This window comes from Labrus mixtus, chromosome 10 (genome assembly GCF_963584025.1).
Source record: "Labrus mixtus chromosome 10, fLabMix1.1, whole genome shotgun sequence".
Taxonomy (NCBI): Eukaryota; Metazoa; Chordata; class Actinopteri; order Labriformes; family Labridae; genus Labrus; species Labrus mixtus.
This window is the reverse complement of record NC_083621.1, coordinates 10,115,031-10,131,636: the sequence shown is the minus strand read 5'-3', so window position 1 is coordinate 10,131,636 and position 16,606 is coordinate 10,115,031. Positions and strand designations below refer to the sequence as shown.

The 16,606-nt window shown below is 39.8% G+C and overlaps 3 protein-coding genes across 3 annotated transcripts in view; 2 read left to right on the top strand and 1 right to left on the bottom strand.

The window, feature by feature from the left end:
• Nucleotides 1-16,606, top strand: part of selenoh (selenoprotein H) — a 291,866-nt gene that overhangs the window by 159,078 nt on the left and 116,182 nt on the right. The window lies entirely within an intron of this gene.
• LOC132981911 (endonuclease domain-containing 1 protein-like) lies at nucleotides 222-2,231 on the bottom strand. Its single transcript, XM_061048041.1, has 2 exons — nucleotides 1,830-2,231; nucleotides 222-1,102 (listed from the first exon to the last, which is right to left on the bottom strand). The coding sequence occupies exons 1-2, from the start codon at nucleotides 2,226-2,228 to the stop codon at nucleotides 479-481; spliced, it is 1,023 nt and encodes a 340-aa protein (XP_060904024.1). The 5' UTR covers nucleotides 2,229-2,231; the 3' UTR covers nucleotides 222-478.
• Nucleotides 7,417-14,587, top strand: LOC132981910 (zinc-binding protein A33-like). Its single transcript, XM_061048040.1, has 6 exons — nucleotides 7,417-8,023; nucleotides 8,717-8,812; nucleotides 10,781-11,014; nucleotides 11,246-11,268; nucleotides 11,895-12,010; nucleotides 12,681-14,587. The coding sequence occupies exons 1-6, from the start codon at nucleotides 7,502-7,504 to the stop codon at nucleotides 13,244-13,246; spliced, it is 1,557 nt and encodes a 518-aa protein (XP_060904023.1). The 5' UTR covers nucleotides 7,417-7,501; the 3' UTR covers nucleotides 13,247-14,587.

Genomic DNA, 16,606 nt, shown 5'->3' with positions numbered 1-16,606 from the left:
GAAAATGTGCATAACCTTTTTTTTTAATTCTGAGGCTGCTGCTGATTAAGTCATAAAAGGTCAAAACTGCTTTACGTGTCAGTATTAAGGAACCAATTGTCTTTACCGTTTGCGTGCTTCACCACTGTGTACTTACAGACCACATGTGCAAAAAATGTATAAAGAGGTGTTCACATTTGTATATGAAAAAAACATAATAAGATGATGCACTTACTCTATGATTATGTTTTTCACTCAATATTTTATTGACAGATAACTCTTCACCAGTTTCAGTCTTGTTGTTAAAACAGGGTTAGTTTTTGAACATTTTACAAGGTAATGCTTACAAAGATATCTTCTTAATTAACCCTTATCATCAAGAAATAATCATCAGTACGTCCTTTTTTTCTAACCAAACTCTTATTCAGTAATTATGAAGAGAACAAGGATGTAAGTAAAGCCAGTTATGAACAACCATAACAGATGATTTCAACAAAACCTAATCTTTTCCCCTTTGCTCCTGACACTGTCCTTGAAACAGACTGATAGGCATAGCCAGCCTGTGACTCAGGATGTCCTCCAGAGCCTCTAACGACATCCTCCTCACATCATAGCCCCTGAACGATGCTTTTGACTTGATGTCAACTGGTACTATCTGCTCATCACTGTTTCTGTCGTTTCTGCCCACTGCTGCGTATGTGGGGAAAAACGACCTCACAGACTTAGGAAGGCTGGCACTGTAGGACGGGCAGCAGTAAGCGGACCACATGTACTCAGGAACAGATACCCTGTTATTGATCCAGCGGGGTTCTGACTCATACGGCATGCCTCCGGTGATCACATACATTGACCCGTTGCAGAAGGCCTTGAATTTCTTCAATACCTCGTTCTCCAGACGGTTCCAGGGGCCAGAGTTTGAGCCCGCTCGCTGAGGGACAATGTTTGTCAGTGTGAATGTGGCCTCACGGTTTTCTTTTGTTTTCTGGTGCATGCTGGGATTGAGATGGCCTTTAGTGAAGTTTGAGTTCCTGTAGTCCTGAGGCACCGCCTGGCTCTCGATCACATTCTGGTCGACGGGAATGTCGAAGACTTTCATCTCTGATCTGGCACGGGAGAACACCAACTTCATGACAGAGAAAAGGACATGTCAGTTTTCAGACGCTACACCAAAATATCTCTCTGGTTACTGGTGCTTTTTACTGTTTGGGTGGAATAGTCCATGTGATTGTACTCTAAATGGGCGTGTGACCTATTTACCTTCACATGTAGATTACAAAACAAAAATAAAAATGGAACTTTGATTATGTTACTTTCCTTCTTTTTCACCTCAACAGAAAAAGTCTAATGCATTATTGTTTAGAGCAAAAAAAATATAATCATTTTATATTCCTGTGCAAAGTGAATGATGAACTGCAGACTACATGAACAGACTGAGACTGCATCTAGCTACACTTATATGTATATTTTTATTTGCTAGAGATCTGCCAATATTTTGCTGGTAAGTTTAATTGTTTGTTAAAAATGAGATGAGATGAGATTCAACTTTATTGTCATTACACATATACAAGTATAGAGCAACTAAGAGTAGAGTAAATAAGCAGTCAAATTGAGATGTTGCATCAAAAGTGCATCCTTTATTTTCATAAACTTTTTTTTTAGCTTCAGAAAGAAGTTATATCATTTACGACAGCAGGATTTCTTGCAGTATTTTTTTTGTTTGATTGCATTAGATTCAGATAAGTGTCCTTAAAATCAACTTAGTCTAGTATCCCAACAAATCTCAACACAAACTCATTCAAGGTAGTAGCCTAATGCATGCACTTGAATGCCACACAGTGTTTGCTTCCTACCTGAGGTTCATACATCCAGGTTGAATTGGGCCGTTTGCCGTCTGCAGGACTGAGCACATACGCAGAGTACAATGGTGTGCGATGCTGACGGTGATACAGGCTGGCAAAGTGGTACTGGTTTCTGTAGAGCTGGCATATTGGCTGATATCCTGCTGGAGTAATGCCTTGTGGTGGAGATCTTTCGTAGAAGAAATCAAGACACTGGGTGAAGTCCTCGCTGATCTCTCCCAGGACCGGTCCAGCAAACAAAGGCAAGAGGAGAAGCAGGGCTCCCGAGGAGGATTGCAGCATCTTCCTTTGAGACATCCTGCACAACTTTGTGGACTGACTTCCTCTCAGACACAGCTCCTGAGTTAAATAAAACATATAATGTCTATTCAGCGTCTGGGGTATATGCATTAATGGGCTATCTCTCAGTTTCCTCATATATAGCCTACACTCACAGCAGGAACCCCGTGGGTTACAGTTTGGACCACCCCCTGACCCTGTTTCTCTCAAACTTCCCCTGTTGACCAGCAGTCAGACAGCATTCTGGGAAACAGTGGTTCTCCTTTTTTTTTTTTTTCTCTCTAATAGGTAATTTTGTCAAGGTGAGGAAAAATAATCTGCATTTCAAAACATAACCTGAGCACCAAGATTGACCTGGACATTTTTTTAAAATTCTTGACTTGACTCTGTATCATTGTTTGTTATTCTTCTGGTTTAATGATAGAAACCTCTCTGTCACATCAGTGTAAATGTTCTTACACTCGAGACATTCAGACTTATTTCCGCTGCTTTTAACACAACAAAAAAAAGGTGTTAGAAGCAACAGGAACTGACATTGCAGTTTCTGGTTCCTGGCTTTTGTTGAAGTTGTTGTGAAGACATCTGCTGAAAAACCAGCTTTCTATTGGTTGAAGGAAAACACACCTTCTGATGATTTGCAGCATTTACCTGCCTGTCTGACTCAACTTTGTTACCCTCTCGGTCTAAAAGATGAACAACGATGGGAGTACCTTAAATTACACAATGCTCTCTATGGACTGCTGCACTTGGTTGTCAATAGAATAAGGACACTACATTTGTTATAGGTTTTCTTTAAGCAGTGCTTCTCCAAGGTGTGTTGAGGATTTGATAAAAAAATCTTCAGATGTTTTGCTGACCAGTTTTATTAATTATATAAATCATATATATTGAAACTCCTCACAGCACGTCAGCATTTTGTTGTTTTACTTTCTGTCTACAGTTTCTGTCAGGTCTTCTGTTTCTTCTGTCATCAAAACTTCCCTCATTGTGGGAGGCCACAATAGTTCCCAGAAGATACAAAACGCTTCATACAGCACTTCAATTTCTTATTTTCTCAGAACTCTTTGCGCTCGTGATATAATGAGCTGATTGATCAATAAGTGAGAAAACCCCCAGTTTCAGTCTTTCTGCTTTGGTTTAATAAATTGTAGGAAAGATGAGAATGTGGGAACACAGAGTTCAGGAGGTGACAAGATGTAGGAGCTTGCAGAACCTACGTTAAAGTACCAACACCCTTACAAAGCCTTTTTGATTATACATACTATGTTATGTACTGTACATCTAAAACTGTGTTGTGAGGATAAACACAAAAAATAGAAAAGTTAATTGAAATAATTTACATAGAAACAACTTTTGGTTTCAAATCACCAAACGGTTGATAAAGAGTGTTTTTCAACCGATTCATGATTCAAAATTAGTTTAATTCAAATTATAAATTGGACTAGCCACATTATCTAAAAAAGGAAAACATGAGTATGTTGATCCTGACCTCTGTATTATTTGGTAGTAATAGTTGCTCCACATCTTTAACTTTATATAATACAACTTACAACATGTATGAACAATACCGTCACCTTCTGTCTTCAATTTGTTGCCTGAGGAGAAATTCTATGACTGAATCAGTGATAAAAGGAGCACATATCTGGAAACTTTGAAATAAAGATTTCAATGGTAAGAAGCTCTGAATTATGACCATCGAGTGACAGTTGGAGACATGAAACTTTCCAGGACACAGAAACTCGTCATCAGGTCAGTGAAACTTATTGAACTGTGAGTAATGAGGATTACTGTCACTGGTGATGAATCGTAACCTGTGGATGACAGTGAATAACAATGCAATGGACTCAGTGTTGACATCAAATTTAAGATGGTCATCCAAATACGTAGGCCCACCCAAGTATTTGTATAAACTTACGATTTCCACTATTTCATTATGAATGATGCGACACGTGGTTACCTCTCTCTTGCGTATAAAATCAAAGTTTCTTGGTTTTAGAAACATTTAGTTCTAAAAAGTTTTTGTCACACCAAGAAATTAAATCAGGTAGAGTCTTCCTATGGTCTGATACTGGACCTTAGAGGAGGGACAGCAAAGCTGTGTCATCAGAGAATTTGACCAGGTATAGCTGCCCTCCTGAGTTCTCCTGCAAGCGTCAGTGTACATGATGAAGAAGAGGGGTTAAAGGACGCGCCCTTGTGGCGAGCCGGTGGAAATGGTTCAGGAGTCTAAAAAAATGGCCATTTACAGACACACTCTAAGTTCTGTCAGTCAGAAAGTATATAACCCACAGCCCAAGATGTTGATGTATGTTAAAATCACAGATCATTTTTTCTGATGAGGCTGAATGGGATTAAAGACTGATGAAAAATCTGCAAACAAGAGCTGTGCGTGAGCTTGGGTCTTTTTTTTTTAAGTGTTTGTACAAGTTATTAAAGATCCAAAGTTTTGCACCCTCCACACCTCTCCCTGCCTGGTAGGCGAATTGGAGTGGATCAAGTTTACCCTTCACAGTTTAGAGAACAGGGTTCTTTTCAAAGGTTTTCATAATTAACAAAGTAAGTGCAACCGGTCTGAAATTATTACATTTTCTAGGTTTACTGATCTTTGGTATGAGATGAGCAAGGTTGTTTTAAAGGAAAAGCTGCTAACTCTCTGTCAGCTTGTTTCTATTCTTCTTCCTTGTTTCTCTGTCACTGAGTCAGAGGTTTCATGGTATATCACACCAGCCACTGTTACCCATACGCATATATGTTTTTACACTACAGTGGCACTATAAAGCATAATTAAGGAGACCTTTTTAATGTCCATATATGCTCCTGTAATTCCTCCCTAATGTTTGTTCACTTTGTGAAATGGTCACAATTTGTTAAGGCTTAGAAAACAAGACTACTTATTTGATAAGTTTTGATCTAGGCTAAGACAATAAGTTGTTGTACCTTGGTTTCACAGGATGCATACAGTTACATGTTAGGCTCATTATGAAATCAGGCTCATCATAACTGCAGATAACATTGTATAGTTTGGTGTTACTTCACATTTTTCAGGGTATTTTCTTTACATGACGATCAAATCACTGTAAAACTAAGCACGGTTTAGATGAGTGTTCGCCTTCTATGATAACCTGCATGCTTATCACTTTGTGGGACTTTTTTAATTTTAACATCAGTATTTATTTGAAACTTTATTGTTTTTTTATCATTACTAAACATAATGAAGCGTTTTATTATTTATGCCACAGTTTTTAATTTAGCAAGAATACATTAGCAAGCTTGTTGTTGTTTGTTTTTTTAGTCAGCAATGAAATAGTAAGTTAATTGAAGGCTATATGGTTTACACCTGGCAGTGAATTTGTGTGTAACTATTTAAGAACAACTAGACTTTATTTAAAGAAAAACATTTCAAATAAAAAAAAGTGGGCGCTGGTGGCACAGCGGTTGGTGCGCGCGCCCCATGTATGGAGGCTATAGTCTTCCAAGCGGGCGGCCCGGGTTCAAATCTGACCTGTGGCTCCTGTCCCGCAAGTCATTCCCCACTCTCTCTCTCTCCCTGGTTTCCGGCTCTGTCCACTGTCCTGTCTCTCAATTAAAGGCCCAAAAAGCCCCAAAATAAATCTTAAAAAAAAACAAACCCTCAGTAAACATGTAACTTTTGCTCACTAGGTTCACTGTAGGAATAACATAACTAATAACTTTTGAAGCAGTGTCTTTTCCAGTGCTTAAAGAAAGATCATGGCTAGAAGCAAAATATTGATCTGTGAATATTGGGAAGACTAAGCCACCAATGCAAATCATGAAATCCCTTGCGCCTTGTGTCTTAACAAGTTAACAGACATAAAACACAAAACAATTACAAACACAGATCAACATATCCTGGGTCACCTGGCAGAAAGTCATTAGTCAAATCATCTACAACCTGATGCATCTTGATGCATCTTCCTCCAATGCCTTTAATCTACTTTTACAATTATTTAAAGTGACCAGCTCCTCCCGACACAAATACTCCTACAGGAGATTCCAAGCCAGTTCAGTATTTTCCCTTTGAATTTGTAAACATCATGAGACTAAACACAGTAAGAGTGTCCTGTACAGTATCAAAGGCCTCTTGTAAGTGACAGAATGCCTGATATTGTGTAGGAGCGAAGCATTAAAAAAAAGTATCATCAGAATATGAATGAAAATCAATGCGGTTGTAGAGGCTCATTGAATAAATCGAGCATTAAGGCTTAGTCAGTTATGCTTTGAGAATCCTTGAAAATGCAAGGGGGGAGTTCAATATCTTTGTTATTTCCAGATAAAGACTTCATAGTCTCCCAGAACAGCCTTGGGTTCTTAAGATTGTTTACAGTTCCACTAAGAAAATGCTCAGCTTTAGCCTTTTTGTTTGCAACTATGCAGGCATTCTGCTTTAGCCCAGGCCACACTGCGCTCATGCAGTAACTATGAATCAGGATTAAAACATATCATGGTCTTTTATCCTGTATTATTTTAGAGGAGGATGTTTATCAAAAAATTTCAATAATTTCGTAGATCCAAAGAATCTGTTAATGTTTCAGGAGGCAACCTGATTATAAAGCATTTACAATTTAACATGCAGCTTTATGGTGAGGACTGTTTTGAAAGTATACCATTGTTTGATTCGAAGAATAGCCTAATTGTTGTATTTTTGAAGTTTATTCTCTACAAGGACAATGATAAATCTTTAAGAAGTGGAATAAAACTCTGATTGGATGAATTAAGTTGTTTTACCTCAATTTATAACATATTCTTTATTGAAAATTGGAGTCAGAAAACTTTGTCACAAATTGATATGAAGGCCTTAATGACTCACTACCTACCTCTGCTATTGGTTTAAAGTACCCTTTATTGAAAATGTCTTGACATTTGAACGGCAGACACTAACACCTTTATTATTAAAGGCTTAGAGAGACTGTTTTTCAACTTGCTGGCTGTCTGGGCCAGGTCTTCCTTGAAAAACAGATTCTTAATCTCAACCTGGTAAAATAAAAACAAATAAAGATTCTTTGGGATCCTCATGAAGAATACATGCCTAAATGTGGCACTTTAGCCAAGTCTCTGGTTGTACTTCCTCAATAATAAAACGATTAGCCGTGTTAGTATTATAATGTTAATTGGTTTATTGGTTACATTTGAATGTCTTGTGGTTCTCTTTAGCAGATCAAAGTTGTTTTGCTCCGGGCTACAGACCGCGTCCACACAAAGCATCTTCATCTGATACACCAGCCTGTTGCTGCACGCACCCTCCGTCTCTTCCGTGAACACATTTGCTCTGCTGTCAGCTTCAGACCACTCCCTCTCTCGCTGTGAGAGGAAGCTCAGTCAGACCGTCAGACGTTTCTTTTTAGTGACTATGTGCACTACGAAGAATGGCGGAGGCGAACGCGCTTGAAGAACTGCAGTCGGAGCTCACTTGCCCAGTGTGTTTGGAGCTCTTCCGTGACCCCGTGATCCTCGAGTGCGGACACCACTTCTGCCAGGTGTGCATCATCCAGTGCTGGGAGGCCAAGTCAGACGAGTTGTCGAGTTGCCCAAAGTGTAGAAAGTCGTGCGCGCGTAAACTGCGCCCGAACTCTCTGCTGTGCAACGTCGTGGACAGTGTCCGCAGAGCCGGGACCATGGACTCACCCGCGGGCATGCTTGGATGGGATCCGGGTTGTCATGACCTAGAGGAGCCGGAGGAGCGGGAGCCCGGGTCCAGTATGAGTAGCTTGGCCTCGTCCACTGGGCACTGGCCGCGCCTGGGAATGGATATGTGTGAGGAGCATGAGGAGAAGCTCAAGCTGTACTGCGAGGACGACCAGCTGCCCATCTGCCTGGTGTGCGGGATGTCCCGGGATCACAAGACCCACAATGTCATCCCCATTACAGAGGCCTTTGAAAACTATAAGGTACAGTTTCACAGACCGAGTCCGGACTCATTTGTTACTAGTAAACCTCACAACTTCTCCTTGTTATTTATTTGTTCTCGTCATAATACCTGGAACTACATAGTCTAACTTTTTGTGAGTGCCATGTTCTAACATGCTCTTGTGTGGCTGCAGTCATCTTCTTGTGTTTTGGAAGAAAACGTATCTCAAGTTTGACAATATTCATACATGTCCATTAAACCCATGTTGAAAACCTTATCTGACAGAGGCAGACACATACATTTGATGTCTGATGGCAGGAATTTACAAGGCCTTGTTAGAGTCCTTGTTAGCCCCTGCAGCCGCAGCCTTTGGGTAGGTGGTGTTTAACAGGAATTCAGCAGCCCACTGTGAGCTCTCACCCCCCCCCCCCCCCCCCCCCCCCCACACTCTTAAAACATGGCCATCCCGATGTTGTTTGTTTGAAGACTCGCTCTGAGAGGTTCTCTCAGTGTGTTTCAGCATGTTTGACTGCTGCTAAATTCCTGTTTTGTTTGAATATGTGGGTCAGAGGTTTCAGTTAGAAAGGGTGGGTGTCATGTGATTCCCATCAAAGATGATGTTGTTCAGAGAGCGAGGTACAAATCAAATGTTCTCCTTCTCATGGTATAAACTGGTTAAGAGTCTCCGCTTCTTAACCGTGTTTTGCATTTAATTGTTTACTTTCTGAAACAGGATAAGCTGTCTGTCGCTCTGCAGAGGGTTCAGCTACAGTCAGAGGAGGCCTCGATCTTCCAAACACAGACCAATGACAAGATCCATCTCATCAAGGTATGATAGATGTGTGCGAGCATGTGTGTGTGTGTGTTCCTTTAAGAAAGAATCTGCCATGGGAAAGGAAAAGACAAATACTTGTGTGTTACTTGTCGGAAAGGCTCTACCGGATATTCTGGTGTCCAAGCAACGCTCACCTACAGAACATTCCTCCACCTTTACCTGTCTGACAGACATGAGCGCTGGATGACTCACGCTGATTATGACTGGTTGTGACACAACAAGTTGTTACTCAGCTTTGTTTGAATGTGAGGATCTGCATGTGTCTCAGATTCAGAGGTACTTACTGAAAATGAAAGGATTAATAGACGTTCATACATGTCATGGCATGTTTGTCTTTCTCACAATCTTAGTTTTCACAGGCCCCCCCCCCCCCCCCCCACACACACACACACACACACATGCACACATTCACATACAAAGTAGCTAACATTTCACAAACCCTCGTAGAAAGAGAAGCAGCTGACAGAATTTAGGCTGGGCCACTTTTTTCCACCAAAGCAGCATTCAACCCAAATAGAGGCCTTCTTCTCTCCTCTCTCTCTCTCTCTCTCTCTCTCTCTCTCTCTCTCTCTCTCTCTCTCTTTCTCTCTCTCTCTCTCTCTCACACACACAAACACACAAACACACACACACACACACACACTCACACCCTTTCTGTGTACTTGTGTTAAACAGAGATAAGAGTGCAGTATGCGGCCATGTTGTAGTATTTCATCTCATCTCTCTTTCAGGCTACTTCACACCATCTGTCCTGTCTGTCTGTCTGTCTGTCTGTCTGTCTGTCTCTCTCAGCTTGTATGTTTTCCTGTCTGTCTCTCTGTCTGTCGGTTTGACCCAGTTTCATTGCACATGCACACGTTTTCACTTCTCTGTTTCTATGCCAGCATGACAGGATGTGGGTCAACAAGGTTAAGAGGAACTTTGGCAATCTGTCTTTGCATGCTTATCTTGTGTGTGTGTGTGTGTGTGTGTGTGTGCCTATTACTTTATCTGCCTACATTTCTTTACTTGACTATCTCTCTATCTCTATTCACAAGTTAAAGGGGAATGCCACCATTTCCACTCCTGAAGTTATGCATTGTGTTGCTCTACATGGAGCTCTATGAAGTCAGATAAATAACACTGAGTGATGTCACCACAGTCTTTGTCTGTCCCGGGTAATGGCAAAATAATTTAAAATGAACAAGCAAACTTAAAGAGATTAGCAGACCTGTGTTGCCCTCTTCTTGTTTCTACTATGTTAGCTTCTGATAGCATAACCCAGCTGAAACCCTCACTCAACTGTTGTCAAGTCACTTGTTGGGTAATGGAGGTGCCATGACGGAAGTTTAAAATGAGAATACATTGAAACTGAAGTAGTCCAAACAAGGACAAAGATATCACCCCATCCATACAAGAAACACAAATTTAATTTAGTAGAGGTGTGAAAAAAATCAGTTCATGTAAAAATTTAGATTCTTATCTGTGCCAAATGGAACAGCAAGAAATCCTGCCAGTCTCACAGATGACTGGAGTAGATCCTGAAGTATGTACTTGTTCAAAAATAGACTTTGAATCATGAATCCAGAATGGTTTTTAACCGAAAGTAGATTCTGAATCTAAACGTGACCCCAAGAATCAAAATCGAATCGTGAGACACCCAAAGAGTCCCAGGATCCACCCAAATCTCCACTCCATGACCAATCCTTAATCATCCATTAGTCATTGTATCATCGTAATATAATTTGTTTGTTTGCCTGTACTGTGTCTTATTGTCTCTTTCACATTGACTTTAATGTCACTTGTCATATTATGGAAGAAAAGGTAGAAAAGGTTTTGTTCAAGACCTTCAGAGTGGAACAACACGGGTTTCTTCATTCACATTTTATTGCTTCGGCCTAGAGTAGAAACATCAGAATGTCTCCTCCATGTTTTTTTTTTTTTTTTTTTTTTTGTCTGATCAGAGTGCTCCTCATGTTTCAGGAGCGAGCAGGAGATCTGGAGGAGATGGTCACTGCTGAGTTTGGCCTTCTGAGGGAGTTTCTCCTTGAAGAGGAGGAGCGCATCAAAGAGAAACTGAAGAAGCAGAAAGAGGAGAAGCTCAACCAGCTGGAGGAGGCGCTTACGAAGACCACGGAGCAAATCAGCCAGCTGGAGAATAAAGCAGACCTGCTCTGCATGAAACAGAGAGAAGAAGAAAACCCAGAGCAGCTCAAGGTGAGAGAAGGGAGGACGGAGGAAGAGGAGGAAATAAACAGATGATACTTTTGTAGTCGATTTTTGATAAACCCTAAGTGAACTGAAAGGTAGTGAAACGTATCAGTAGTGTGATAAAAGACCAGCCTGTAAATACCGATCTGCACTGTACCAGAGATATACTCCTCATGCTGTGGAATATCCTGAAGAATTTTGTAATGGTAAGCTTTTTTTTGATCTACTCTTTTCCAGGGGATCAAAGATTTCATTGGAGGGTGAGTATCATCTTGATCATGATCCTTTAACAGCGGTGATTTCTTATCGAGTTGTTCATTTCCAGTTCATCTACCCCTTTCCCTCGACACTACTGCAGTCCTCTTTTCAAACATCTAAAGTCACAAAGGAATGACGTGTTGTTTTTGTAATTAACTGTAAGTCATGTTGAAACAGGATGTGGGGGCATGATCGTGTTTTATCAAGTCATCTGTGCCTCACATTGTCGTGGAACTGATGGAATCATTTTACAAACTAAAGGGCTGTGGTAGATCTGACATAAGACCAAAGGATAACGGTTTCGAAACTTAACACATTTCTTCTGAAATATTTTAGACTACAGCTCTAACACACACGTGGCCTTTGCTCACACTTATTGCTTAAAGATAACATTTTTTTTTTAAAGTTTGAAATCCATTCTGTGAATTCTGAAATTCTGTGCAACATTTCTAAATATAATTGCACAGTTCTCATAAATAAAAACAAGAAAACTCAAAACTTACATATTTTATTTATTTTTTATTTTACATATTTATTCATTATTAATTACTTCTTAAATAGTGTAATTAAAAAAAAAATAATAATAATAATTCTTTACCCTCTGATTTCCCCCCCTTCTCTTATCCAGTGTGGAGAGCCTGTTTGAGCCTCCTCCAGAGGTGTGTGTTAACCTACAGACTGGAGAGTTTCTGGGACCTCTGCAGTACAGGACCTGGAGGAAAATGAGCAACCTTTTTCAGCCAGGTGTGAATATATGCATTAACACACCCACACACAGGCACACACACACACACACACACACGATGTAGAGCAATCGTCTATCATAAACGTATAGGACTTGTTAAATACGGAGTAAAACAAAACCATGTGCAGTGACGTCTGTTCAAACTACTTTTTGTTTTGACTCAGTTTCTTTTAAAGTTCATCGTTCATTTAATGAAGTTCATATATCCTGATGAGTAAACTCCTCAAAGCTCCTCACGATACTCGACACAACTCTTTGCACTGTCTACAAGCATGTATACCAACAATATTAATTGTTTGAGCCATGACATGTTTTTTAAACTTCATCACATCTGTCCTAATATCCAAGTCAGGTAAAATAATACGTACTCCTTACACTTGCCAGTGTAATTATCCATAGTGTTGATTGTGAAACAGTAAACTTCGATGCTGGTTTAAATGACTGTGTGGAGTTAGATCAAGGATTTCTGTGTTGACGCAGTATCATTTATATTTAATTTGTATCCATGTACCTGATGCTCTTTGTCAGCTCGTCTTTCACTAATTAAGCAGGTTGCATTCAGTATCTCGTTGAAGGTTCCTGCCAAGGAGTCTCCCTTGGGCGCCTCTCTGTAAGCACATTTCAGTTGTTGCCTTGGTCCATTTTCAAACTATTTTTTTGGTGTCTTAGCTATCACAGCAGTGACCCTTGACCCCAACACAGCCTACCCCCGCCTGATGGTTTCACCGTGTCACACCAGAGTCCAGGTGGGAAGAATTCAGCCCAACCTGCCCAACAACCCAGAGCGCTTTACCCGCTACAACATCGTCCTGGGCTCTGAAGCCTTCTCATCAGGCAGACACTACTGGGAAGTGGAAGTGGGCCACAAGACAGCGTGGGGTCTGGGTGTAGCCACAGCCTCCGTCAACAGGAAGGAGGAGATCAGCCTGTGTCCAGATGACGGTTTTTGGACCCTGGTGCTGAGGGACAATGGCGATGGCACCAGTGAGTACGAAGCATGCACCGACTCAGAGGAAGGGTTGATTCATCCCTCCAAACCCCCCAGGAGGGTGGGGGTCTTTCTAGACTACAGTCGAGGTGAAGTGTCGTTTTATGATGCAGGAGACATGAGCCACCTCTTCACCTTCTGTGATGCAAAGTTTAAAGAGCCTGTTTTCCCGTATTTCAATCCCTGGCCGATCATTAACGGAAACAACCGCGAGCCGCTCGCCATAGTAACGCCACACTGGGGATAGACCGGCTTTTTATGAGACGAGCTTGCATCAGCAGATTTAACAATGAAACTGCAGAAGAAGATTCAGCAGCTAATGAACTTCAAATGAACTCATGTAATGAGCATTCACACATTTCCCTCATCGTAGAGACGCTGTATTACTGATGGTGTGGTGATGAACTCACAGGTTACAAATGGGAGAATATTTTAAGACAGTGATCAAGACAACGACATAAAAAAGGACACTCTAAAAGACATGGCTGTCATGATTTGTACTTTTAAAAATTTGATCAACAAATATAAGAAAAATTAAACCAACATTTGATCTTAGGTATAGTCTGTACAAATGTCTGATATATGTTTTTTCTCTGTGCCATAGAATTCAATTTATTGCAAAAATAATATCAATTAGCAACACTGTGACACTGAATCATGTTTCCTTATTAGAATGAAGATTGACACTTTAGTATATTTAGAATGACACTTCCAATAAAACTACTCTAGTGGACCAAATGTGTATGAATTCAAACCTGATAATAGCCCTAAATAGGTCTAGTATTCTGTCTAGAGTAACTTGAGCTACAATGTAAAGTGCCTAAATGTTGTTTATGTTTTTTATTTGTTTCATAAAAAAAAAAAATATATTTGCATCTTAGGCAGCAATGAATGTGCTCGGGGCTACGAGTGAAATGAGGATTCAGAGATGGACTGACTCATTGATGGTTTAGGTCTCTTCAGCTTTATCATTACAGATCCTTTCTCTGCTTGAGCTTACTTTTATTCCTTTTACCCATTCCTATTTGTCTGCCATTTTTACATTGGTCTGTGTTTTACTGTGGTTTTATTATGCTTGATTTGTACAGTACTTTGGTCAACTGTTGTTGTTTTTAAATGTGCTTTATACATTTGGATTGGGTGATTCTCAAAGCAGGAGAGAAGAAGAGAAGAAGCAATGCTTGATTAAAAAATGCCTTAAGTTGTGGGCAACAATTGTGTTAGTAAAATGATGCAACATGTGAGTTGCTGAGTGACCCTGAATGTGAACATTACTTTTGTTTTCAAAGGGAACTCATATTGAAAAAAGCTAAAATCTTTTAAAGAAATCCACTTTTATTTTCTTTTTTTCTAACTGTTTTGTAACCAACCATTATTCTAATGACATGATCATCTTCATCAGAAAGTGAAGAAGTTAATTGACAAGACTGTACATTTCAATATCCCACTGCAACCACCATTGCCCAGTACAGCTGAAAATGTAATTAGAAAATACTTGAAGAATACTAAATGAATATGTTCTAAAGGTACGACCAGAGAAATCACTGTCTAGATCTATATGACTTTCCTGAATAAATAGCCTACTGAGTTTTTTGCTGATATGTTTTATTCCACCAGAGGGCACCCACAACTTACTGGATGCTCTATAACTGGGCACATAAGTGGTCTATGAATCATAGCTCTGTGCTTTATTGGACCACAGGGAAGACAGATCCAGCTTTAGGGACGAGTTTATCTCAAAAAAAGGATGCAAAATTATATAATTAAGTTACCCAAACATGGTTCCCACTCTTTTTTTGGAGAAAACTTCCCAGTCTTTTCCAGGACATTTTCAGTGATAAAGCTGTATGACCGGAACACATCGTACCAATACACCAATATGTTTACTTTCTGTGGAAGTCTGATTCAAAGGATGTGCAGTCTTTGGCTATTACCATGAACACTTACATGCATATAAATGATTATGAATAATTATGTTATATATATATTATATTAATATGAGTATGTTACAATTATGGTTTCAGATTTTATAACCTAGTTTGTCCTCTTATGTTCTCAGAAAAATAAATAAAAGCTTGGCTATGTAAAAAATAAAGAGCCAGGATAAAGTATCTTGCACCTACCTTACTCAAAATAATATAATGTAAAAATAATCGTAATAATGACGACAACAAGTGGTCGTTAACAAATAACTCAAAATCATGACCATTCATTGAGTAGTAATAAATATTCAGAGGAAAACCAAAATGTAACATTTAAATAAGCCTTCCTTCCAATACTTAATACTGCTGATATACCACACAGTCACTATTTGATATGATCTTTTCAAATCTATAATTTAGCCCTTTCTGGAGACAAGGCCGTCTGTTTTGGAGAACTCTGATATGAAATTAGGAGAATGTTTAAATGATTTTCCGAGACATTTTGCTTTCTCTGTCATTTTTCAAATGTTTTCCATGACTGGAAAATTGGTCAATTGTTTTCCAGGTTTTCCAGGATGCATGGGAACCCTGCCAATGTTGCAAAACAAACAAAACAACATTTCCTCAAGGGGCTTCACTAAATGACATTCTATCTTTACACCCAAGGTAATAAAACACATCCACTGACAAAAACTATCACAGAAAAATGGAAGACACATTAGGGGCAGCAACAGAGAAGGGACCCCTCTCTCTGACTGTTACACTACTCAAAACTAGTTCACAGTATTAAACACCAACAAACCAAACTGAAAACCAGGATGGAAATAAGATCGATGTATTACAAACATCTAAATGGACTACCGCTCTCCTAGTCGTCTGACTACTCAAAGCTCTTTTATGCTGCGTGTCACAGTCATGATTGGCAGTGAATGTTATGTGCAGCACCCTTCAGTATTACCAATCCCTTCATACACATTCATACGCCAGGGACACTTTGACATGAGACTACAGGAGCTGGGGATCAAACCCCCAACATACAATCCACTAGCACTGAGCCATTGCCGCCCTGGCTGAGGGGGAAAACTACCTGATTTCCAGTCTCAAAAGAGCCTCATTCAAACAGAAAAGAGGCAATTAAAACATTCACAGAAAGAGAGAGAGAGAATAGCGGTGAAGCTCCGTCTGCTAGAGGACAAGGCCCTTCAACAAATACGTTGTAGTATTTATTGTGGTAATGTCTTTGTTGATACTGTGTTTGATCAGCACCCCATTCAATAGACTCAGTGGGACGAACCATCGGTACATGTAAATAAAAACTGACTCAACTGTTTGATTCCTTTCTTTGTATGTTACCCTTGATAATGCATAAAAATAAACACATTTGACAGGATAATAAGCCCTTTTGCTTTTGTGTTTACTGCCCTCTTTTCAGTGTCCAGTTTTAGCAAGATTAATCAGTTCTCTTGTACTAACTGGCCAATTTAGTAATGTGTGACTACTATTACCAACAAATAAATAATGAGACTTCTCTGACCAAAATAAAACGTATCTGTTGTCTCTGTGAGTCATCTGCCCGTACACGAACCACTCGCTGCTGGTCCAAGACTATACATGTCAGGATCATGTCAAGTCCAACCCTGATCTGTAATTAGATCTTAGTGTTTGCGGATCAACACGCAGTAACA

What these genes read in the sequence shown, in the direction of transcription:
- LOC132981911 (XM_061048041.1), bottom strand. Translation starts at nt 2,228, where the DNA reads ATGCATATACCCCAGACGCTGAATAGACATTATATGTTTTATTTAACT. An exon ending in CCTGGATGTATGAACCTCAG is followed by an intron (nt 1,103 to 1,829) that starts GTAGGAAGCAAA and finishes TCTGTCATGAAG; the next exon opens with TTGGTGTTCTCCCGTGCCAG.
- LOC132981910 (XM_061048040.1), top strand. Translation starts at nt 7,502, where the DNA reads ATGGCGGAGGCGAACGCGCTTGAAGAACTGCAGTCGGAGCTCACTTGC. An exon ending in AGGCCTTTGAAAACTATAAG is followed by an intron (nt 8,024 to 8,716) that starts GTACAGTTTCAC and finishes TTTCTGAAACAG; the next exon opens with GATAAGCTGTCTGTCGCTCT. An exon ending in AAAACCCAGAGCAGCTCAAG is followed by an intron (nt 11,015 to 11,245) that starts GTGAGAGAAGGG and finishes ACTCTTTTCCAG; the next exon opens with GGGATCAAAGATTTCATTGG.